Source organism: Cucurbita maxima, unplaced genomic scaffold (genome assembly GCF_002738345.1).
Source record: "Cucurbita maxima cultivar Rimu unplaced genomic scaffold, Cmax_1.0 Cma_Scf00002, whole genome shotgun sequence".
NCBI lineage: Eukaryota > Viridiplantae > Streptophyta > Magnoliopsida > Cucurbitales > Cucurbitaceae > Cucurbita > Cucurbita maxima.
This window is the reverse complement of record NW_019272018.1, coordinates 5,783,549-5,792,096: the sequence shown is the minus strand read 5'-3', so window position 1 is coordinate 5,792,096 and position 8,548 is coordinate 5,783,549. Positions and strand designations below refer to the sequence as shown.

At 37.2% G+C, this 8,548-nt stretch overlaps 2 protein-coding genes across 2 annotated transcripts; both read left to right on the top strand.

The window, feature by feature from the left end:
- Positions 1–1,143: 1,143 nt before the first annotated feature.
- Positions 1,144–4,179, top strand: LOC111498259 (WAT1-related protein At3g18200). Its single transcript, XM_023149363.1, has 7 exons — positions 1,144–1,390; positions 1,492–1,554; positions 1,640–1,756; positions 2,323–2,566; positions 3,216–3,374; positions 3,484–3,635; positions 3,730–4,179. The coding sequence occupies exons 1-7, from the start codon at positions 1,197–1,199 to the stop codon at positions 3,884–3,886; spliced, it is 1,086 nt and encodes a 361-aa protein (XP_023005131.1). The 5' UTR covers positions 1,144–1,196; the 3' UTR covers positions 3,887–4,179.
- An 867-nt stretch (positions 4,180–5,046) lies between these two features.
- LOC111498191 (protein DETOXIFICATION 16-like) lies at positions 5,047–8,253 on the top strand. The gene is made up of 8 exons (XM_023149337.1): positions 5,047–5,435; positions 5,540–6,084; positions 6,161–6,247; positions 6,322–6,378; positions 6,805–7,043; positions 7,601–7,719; positions 7,812–7,898; positions 7,980–8,253. The coding sequence occupies exons 1-8, from the start codon at positions 5,169–5,171 to the stop codon at positions 8,037–8,039; spliced, it is 1,461 nt and encodes a 486-aa protein (XP_023005105.1). The 5' UTR covers positions 5,047–5,168; the 3' UTR covers positions 8,040–8,253.
- The last annotated feature ends 295 nt before the right edge of the window (positions 8,254–8,548 follow it).

Genomic DNA, 8,548 nt, shown 5'->3' with positions numbered 1-8,548 from the left:
TTTTTTTTTTTTTTTTTTTTTTTTTTTTTTTTTTTTTTTTTTTTTTTTTTTTTTTTTTTTTTTTTTTTTTTTTTTTTTTTTTTTTTTTTTTTTTTTTTTTTTTTTTTTTTTGTATTTTCCTATTGTTTTTCATTTTGGATGGATGATTTTTTTTTTCACTAACTTTGGAAAGTAGATTAACTGTTAAAATCTTTTTGGTATGATTTAGAAAATATAAGTTATAACATTATTATAGAAACTTTGTGATTTTTTGGTATGATTTCCAAATAATTATAAATTTTTATCTTTTATTACTAGTCTTTTTCCTCGTTTGAAGTATAATAGATTTTAAGTAGAAGAAATACTTGACAAGTAGAAATTTTCTAGATGAAATTTTCTTCACCAAGAAAGAGATAATTTTTTGATATCGTTGGATTTCACGTCATTCTTGAATGATGCTAACATGGCTAATAATGAATCGGAGAACCTGTACCATAAATTATCCAACCATAAACAAAGAAAAAAAATAGTCCAATCAATAATAATAAGCACATGCCTTCCTTGGTTCTTCCCCTCATTTGATTCCATTAACAATAAACCAATTGATCAATCATCTTCATATTCAACTGGTATCATACACCAACATCATAATCAATATATGGTTATCCTAGTTGCATAATTCAACTGTTATGATCCCAATTATTGATATTACATCATGTTTCCTTTGATAAAATAAAATAATATCCCTGTCTACAACAACAATTAGATTGATAAGCACCCATAATTGCCTCATTATCATAATACAATCACATTAACAGACAAGGGTCAATATTAAACATAAAATAGATGGTGGGATCTTGGTGCCAACCCAAATGAAACTGAAATCATCTTCTCTTTTATTACCTGGCTAACATGCTTAATCCCAATACTGTCTCCCCAACAAAATCCATCTCAAAAGTCAACATTCAGACCTTTATTTTTTTCTGGGGATGTTTCAAGCAAAGTTACAAGCACAAATTCATGCAAAAGATCATTTTTTTAAGTCTATGGATATTGCCAATAATGAGCAGATTCATGATTGTGATAGGCCCAGTTGCCTCCTAGCCTTCAATGATCATATAGTATATATAAAGACACTGCTTTTGTTTAGTTCATTGTGGTATTAAGGCAATAGAGAGTGAAAAAAGAAGAAAAAAAAAAAAAAAAAACAGACAAAAATGGCAAAGGGAAAACTTGTGTCTGAGAAGATTAAGCTCATTCTTGCCTTGATTGCTCTGCAATTCTGCTATGCAGGATTTCACATTGTGTCAAGAGTTGCTTTGAACATTGGTGTTAGTAAAGTCGTGTATCCGGTGTATCGAAACGCGATCGCTTTAGCTCTGTTGAGTCCTTTTGCTTATTTCCTAGAGAAGTAAGTTTGAAGATTTGTTGTGTAAAGACTTTATTTTGATGATTTTGATTGTTCATTCTTTCATCTGAGCTGAATGTGGCTTTGTTGGTTTTGTTTCTCAGGAATGAAAGGCCTCCTCTTACTTTTTCTTTGCTGTTTCAGTTCTTTCTTCTAGCTTTACTTGGGTAAGAGATCAAGAAGTTCTTTCAAATCTTTTAGTTTCTATTGCCCTTTTGATGTTATGAAGTGTATGAAACTTGTTGGTTTCAGAATCACTGCCAATCAAGGATTTTACCTCTTGGGGCTAAACTATGCATCTCCAACTTTTGCTTCTGCAATGCAAAACTCTGTTCCTGCTATTACCTTTGTGATGGCTTCTGTTCTAAGGTATACTTACACTACTTTCTACCCTCTAATGGCACGGAGTATTTCTGCGAGATCCTACATCGATTGGAGAGGAGAACGAAACACCCTTTATAAGGGTGTAGAAACCTCTCCCTAGCAGACGTATTTTAAAAATTTTAAGAGTAAGCTCGAAAGGGAAAGTCCAAAAAGGACAATATCTTCTAGCGGTGGGCTTGGGCTATTAGAAATGGTATCAGAGCCAAACACCGGGCGATGTGTCAGCGAGGAAGCTGAGCCCCAAAGAGGGTGAATTTGGTGGGGGTCCCACATCAATTAGAGAAAGGAACGAGTGTCAGCGAGGACGTTAGGCCCTGAAGGGGGGTGGATTATGAGATCCCACATCGGTTGGGAGGAAAACAAAACACTCTTTATAAGACTGTGAAAACCTCTCCCTAGCATACGCATTTTAAAAACCTTGAAAGGTAAGTCTAAAAGTGAAAGAGAAAGCCCAAAAAAGATAATATTCGCTAGCAGTGGACTTAGGCTATTACAGTTTCGTTTCTTCGACGAATTAACGGTTTTCATTTCGAACGTCTTCTCTGTTTCAGGCTTGAGAAAATCAACTTCAGAAGGAGAGATGGGTTGGCAAAGCTTTTGGGAACTATTGGGAGTGTTGGAGGAGCAACTGTGATCACTCTCTATAGAGGCCCTCCACTTTTTCACAACTTACTAACTCGAGGAAGTAGCATCTTGGGGATGGATGAACCTACACTTAAAGTGCAGAACTGGAGATGGGGCTGCATATACCTGCTAGGCCACTGCCTATCTTGGGCTGGTTGGATGGTTTTCCAGGTCATATTCTTTTTTCAGTGCCCAAAAGTATCATATATTTATAGTACTATATAATGAATTCTTGGGTTTAAAACATTCAACTCGCTACGACGTATATCTTTGATTATGCAGTTAGAGGTTTGACTCCTCACCTTTGTCGTACTAAAAAAAGACCTTTTAGATAGAGTTAAAAAATAAAGTCAAAGCTTCGTATCATTATAGAGACGGAAAACATCATATATTTGTAACTTCATTGGTTCAAGATTTTTTAGGTAGAGCTGTGAGATCCAACATTTATTGGAGAGGAGAACGAAACCTTCTTTATAAGGGTGTGGAAACCTCTCCCTAGTAGACTCATTTTAAAGTCTTGAGGGGAACCTCGAAAGGGAAAGGCGAAAGAGGATAATATATGTTTGCGGTGGGCTTGGACTGTTACAAATGGTATTAGAGCCAGACACCTGGAGGAGGCTGAATCCTGAAAGGGAGTGGACACCAAGCAGTATGCCAGCGAAGATATGGGCCCCAAAGAAGGGTGAATTGTGAGATCCCACATCAGTTGGAGAGGAGAACGAAACATTTTTTATAATATCATATTAGAAATCCAACTATGTGTCTGTTGATTGTATGAGTATTACGTTTTTCAACTTCATAACATGAGCACTTTTTCCAGGCTTCTGTGTTGAAAAAATATCCAGCAAAGCTAACAATAACTTCATACACATGCTTCTTTGGACTGATCCAATTCCTAGTCATTGCTGGCTTTGTGGAAACAGACTATCAGTACTGGAAAATCCAATCTGCAGAAGAACTCTTCACAATCTTATACGCTGTAAGCTTTCTCTACGATAAAACGTTTGAATTCTTAGCCAAATTCTAAAAACACGAACAAATTTTTTAAAACTCCAACTGATCTAAGTCTGTTCCTTTGCACTTTGTAGGGTGTTGTAGCCTCTGGCATTGTCATATCTCTCCAAACATGGTGCATTCAAAACAGTGATCCTGTCTTTGTTGCTGTCTTCCAGCCTCTCCAAACTTTCCTTGTAGCCATCATGGCGTTTCTCATCCTCGGCGATCGGTTATTCTCCGGCGGGTAAGATCAACTACTCGAAAACGTAATGAGAAGAAAGAGGTCTGCATAGGCACTATTAGACACTAATTCACTTCTTCTGATGATTCAAATGCAGGGCTATTGGAGCTGTTCTTATAACATTTGGACTCTACTTAGTTTTGTGGGGAAAAAGTAAAGAAAAGGCATTGGAAGAAGACAAGTGTTTGAAACAGCCACTTTTGGAAGACCAAAAAGGGGACAAAGAAGACAACGTTGTTTCAGACATACCATGAAAATGAAGTGCAAAAATGTATACATAACTTTTAGCAGAAAGAGTTGTGAAGATGCAGTGGCTGATCCTACGAGATGAAGGATACGTGTCTTGTTAGAGATAAAAGGCCACAATTTTCAGCTTGTAATACAAACTGTTTCTCTTTCTGTTTTTCTTTTTCTTTTTGTTCTTAAATTTTAGTTAGTTTGTTTGTTTGTTTGTTACTATTTCTTTGTTAAGCTTTCCCAACCATTAACGTACCCTGTGATACTAAAAGACAAATAGAAGATAAAATGTAACGTGTTAACGTATTCCCTCATGTTTGGACCAAACACGTGCTACAATAGTCGGGACAAAGGGTCGTGATCCCACAAAGGTGAGCTAACTCTAAAAACCGTCCTCCGTTTGGATTGTAGGTTGCAACTTGCCTATATGAAGCCGAAATCGCTAATAATCGCCGATCAACCATACAACAATGAACTCGTTCCTAGGCCTTGTACACACCGCTAGTCACACTGTGGGAGCTAACCATGCCTTAAATCGTTACCTTAACCGCAAGGAAGGGGAGAGCTAATGACTGGAGTGAAGTTGTAACAAGGTAGTCATATTGAATCGCGGGAATGATACTTTTAAAATGTTCAATAATACCCTTATATTTTAAAAAAAATCTAAAAAATATCATTCCCTTAGCTTTTGTAATTTAGTATATTTAAAAGAAATAATAATAATAAATGTAGTAGAAATAAAATAAAAGTTTTTGAAGTGGCAACCTTGGTAATTACTATGAAATGTGAGGGCTTAAACTCAAGACGTGATGCCCAAGTAACCCAGTCACATTTCTTTCCTTTTCTTTGACTAATGAGACACACAGTAAGGTTAAGTTGATCAATATTTTAAAATATATATATAGCAGACTCTCTGCATTATTTCATAATTTAAATGAATTACTTTCCAAGTCTATTTTTTTAATACTTTTTTTTTCTTCAACAAAATTTAACATATCATTTTCAATAAATAAATTATAATCAAATCAACATTCTTCTAATCGAGAACTTCTATATTGTTCAATGAATAAAAAATAGACAGACATTCATAACATAGAAGCGATGAACTATAAAAATTATTTAACAAAAATCTTTAATGCAAGTGCTCACATTTGACAGTAACAGTTAAATATACAACCATTCATCATTCAACGTTTGAGGAAGCCATCTCGAAATTTTCCACCTCTTCCTCGTTTCGTCGTATGTTTGTATGCAGCCATCTGGTCCAGTCCTCTGTTCTTCTCTGCAACTCAAGAAATCATGGAGAAAGATTCAAACTCCTCGTTGAAATCAGCCCTTCTTCACATTTCTGAAGATGGGTTGGATTCAAATGGCGAGAGAAGGAAGCTCATAGCAGAGGAAGTAAAGAAGCAGCTATGGCTTGCAGGGCCGCTGATTTTGGTCAGTCTTTTACAATACTGTTTGCAGATGATATCCGTCATGTTTGTGGGTCATCTTGGCGAGCTGCCCCTCTCCGGTGCTTCAATGGCGACTTCTTTTGCTTCAGTCACTGGTTTCAGCTTGTTGGTGAGTTGGGTTTCTGTTTGTTTCTCGAGAAAATCTCACTTTCTTGCTGGATATTCAAAACTAGTTATGTTACTTAAAATGGTCTGGATTTGAATGTATCTTAGGTGGGTATGGCTAGTGCTCTGGATACATTTTGTGGCCAATCTTATGGAGCAAAGCAGTATCATATGCTGGGCATTCATATGCAAAGAGCAATGGTTGTTCTTTTACTTGTGAGTATACCTCTTGCAGTCATCTGGGCTAACACAGGAGAAATCCTGAAATTGCTTGGTCAAGATCCTGAAATTTCAGCAGAAGCTGGGAAATATGCTATTAGTATGATACCAAGCCTTTTCGCTTATGGTCTTCTTCAATGCCTTAATAGATTCTTACAGACCCAAAATGTTGTTTTCCCAATGGTTATGAGCTCTGGAATAGCTGCTTTGCTTCATATCCCCATATGTTGGGTTCTGATATTCAAAGTTGGACTTGAAATTCGAGGAGCTGCTGTGGCTAACTCCATCTCTTATTGGCTCAATGTGTTGATATTAACACTTTATGTTAAGTTTTCTTCTTCTTGTTCGAATTCTTGGAGTGGGTTTTCAGTGCAGGCTTTTCACAATATCCCATATTTCCTTAAACTTGCAATTCCTTCGGCTTGTATGGTTTGGTAAGTCTCCCTTTACTATGACTCTTTTTATCATAATCATTAGGTTTCATGTGTCTTACAAAAAAATGTTGAACAGCTTGGAAATGTGGTCATTTGAGATGATGGTTCTTCTTTCTGGGCTTCTACCAAATCCAAAATTAGAGACATCAGTGCTTTCAATCAGGTAAATGACAGACATCAGTTCTTGTTTCTTAGTATTTAGCTATCTCTAGCTTCACTGACACACTACTTTACCAGTCTTAATACAGCTGCAACAGTTTGGATGATCCCATTTGGTTTGAGTGGTGCAGGAAGGTAAAATTGATTCACTTTCACTTGTTCTTCTTCTGTCTTGCTTGTGAGATCCCACGTCGTTGGAGAGGGAAACGAAACATTCCTTGTTAGAGTGTGGAAACCTCTTCCTAGCAGACGCGTTTTAAAACCGTGAGGCTGACGGCGATACGTAACGGGTCAAAGTAGACAATATCTGCTAGAGCCTAAGCTCACTACTAGTAGATACTGTTCGCTTTAGCCCGTCACGTTTCGCCGTCGGCCTCACGATTTTAAAACACATTTGCTAGAGAGAGGTTTCCACCTCCTTACCAGAAATGCTTTGTTTCCCTTCTCCAACTGATGTAGGATTTCGCATGCCTGGATTTGGAACCGAAAAAACTTAGGTGACGAAAATAGAAAGAGTACAGATGGATATGAGATTTATATGTTTTAATTTGATTTTGTAAGCACGCGAGTCTCAAATGAACTAGGAGCTGGCCATCCTGCAGCAGCAAAGCTTGCTGGGAAAGTAGTTATGACAATAGCCATTATTGAGGGGCTACTGCTTGGAATTGTCTTAATTCTTATACGTACTGTTTGGGGCTATGCTTATAGCAACGAACGAGAAGTGGTCGAATATGTAGCCAACATGCTTCCTTTAGTTGCAGCTTCCAATTTTGTTGATGGACTTCAATGCGTCCTTTCAGGTTTACATTTTTATCGTCTGCTATGGTAGCAAACCCACCGCTAACAAATATTGTCTTCTTTGGACTTTCCCTCAAGGTTTTTTAAACGTGTCCGCTAGGAAAAGGTTTCCACACCCTTATAAATAATATTTCGTTCCTCTCCAACCGATGTGGGATCTCACAATCTATAACCTTATAAATAATGATTCTTTATAGTTGGTATCAGAGCCAGACACCAGGCGATGTGCTAGCGAGGACGCTGGGCATCGAAAGAGAGTGGATTGTGAGATCCCACATTGATTGAGAGAGGAACGAGTGTCAACAAGGACGCTGGGCCCTGAAGGAGAGTGGATTGTGAGATCCCACATTTGTTAGAGAGGGGAACGATGTATTCTTTATAAGGGTGTGAAAACCTTTCTCTAGTAGACGTGTTTTAAAATTTTTGAAGGGAAATCCGAAAGGAAAAGTCCAAAAAAGACAATATCTGATAGCGGTGAACTTGAACTGTTACAATTTTTCTACCTCAAATTGACGTTATTTTAAATGATGATGGTTGGATGTGCATAAATACAATGCAGGCATTGCTAGAGGATGTGGTTGGCAGAAGATTGGTGCATACGTGAATCTTGGATCATATTATATTGTGGGAATTCCATCTGCAGTTTTGCTTGCTTTTGTTTTGCACATTGGTGGAAGGGTAAAACTGATAATCATGCTGATGATGGTCTTCACTCATATGTCCTATAATTCTTACTCACCTTAAATGTTTAACCTTTTGATCCTTAACAGGGGCTGTGGTTAGGCATCATTTGTGCACTCATTGTCCAAGCACTTTCTCTTGCTATCATTACCATCCGCACCAACTGGGACCAAGAAGTACACTTCCTATACTCAAATCTCAACTTTGCTCCCTTCCTCTAAATATCAAATCTTAATGTATTCCTCTGTTCTATGCAGGCAAAGATAGCTACAGAACGTGTGTATGACACTGTAATCCCAGTGAACGTTGTCTCTTGAAACTCGAGTTTCTTGGTCGAAAAGTTTTGTGATTTGATTTGTTGGATTGTGGAAGTCGAGCCTAAAAGTTTCAATTTTGCAACATAGACTCCTGAAAAATAAGTAGCTGAGTTCACTTGAACTCGATCTCTCTGTAGATATTATGTGCAATTATATTTGAATTCAGTATTTCACTTTCTTTATGATCAATAGGTTGATAGAAATCTTTGAGGATCATTTTTGTTGGGTTATAACTATAGGCTTTGAACTCCTCAAGTCCACTGCCAAGAATGTTTGCCTGTCTATAGTGTGAGATCTCACAAAGGTGAGAGGAAACAAAACATTCCTTATAAAGATGCAAAAACCTCTCTCCAAGAGACGTTTTAAAACCGTGAGGCTGATAGTGGTACGTAACGGGTCAAAACAGACAATATCTGCTAGTGGTAGGCTTGAGTTGTTACATTTAATGTCTCCTTTTGCTAGAGTATGTGAATCCATCAAAAGAAAAGCCGTGAAAAAAACTTGGGTTG

Excerpts from the sequence above, each read along its gene's own strand:
- LOC111498259 (XM_023149363.1), top strand. The coding sequence starts at position 1,197 with ATGGCAAAGGGAAAACTTGTGTCTGAGAAGATTAAGCTCATTCTTGCC. Across the intron at positions 1,391-1,491 it reads TTTGCTTATTTCCTAGAGAA|GAATGAAAGGCCTCCTCTTA; the intron begins GTAAGTTTGAAG and ends TTTGTTTCTCAG. Across the intron at positions 3,375-3,483 it reads TCTTCACAATCTTATACGCT|GGTGTTGTAGCCTCTGGCAT; the intron begins GTAAGCTTTCTC and ends TGCACTTTGTAG.
- LOC111498191 (XM_023149337.1), top strand. The coding sequence starts at position 5,169 with ATGGAGAAAGATTCAAACTCCTCGTTGAAATCAGCCCTTCTTCACATT. Across the intron at positions 6,248-6,321 it reads ACATCAGTGCTTTCAATCAG|TCTTAATACAGCTGCAACAG; the intron begins GTAAATGACAGA and ends CTACTTTACCAG. Across the intron at positions 7,044-7,600 it reads ACTTCAATGCGTCCTTTCAG|GCATTGCTAGAGGATGTGGT; the intron begins GTTTACATTTTT and ends AATACAATGCAG.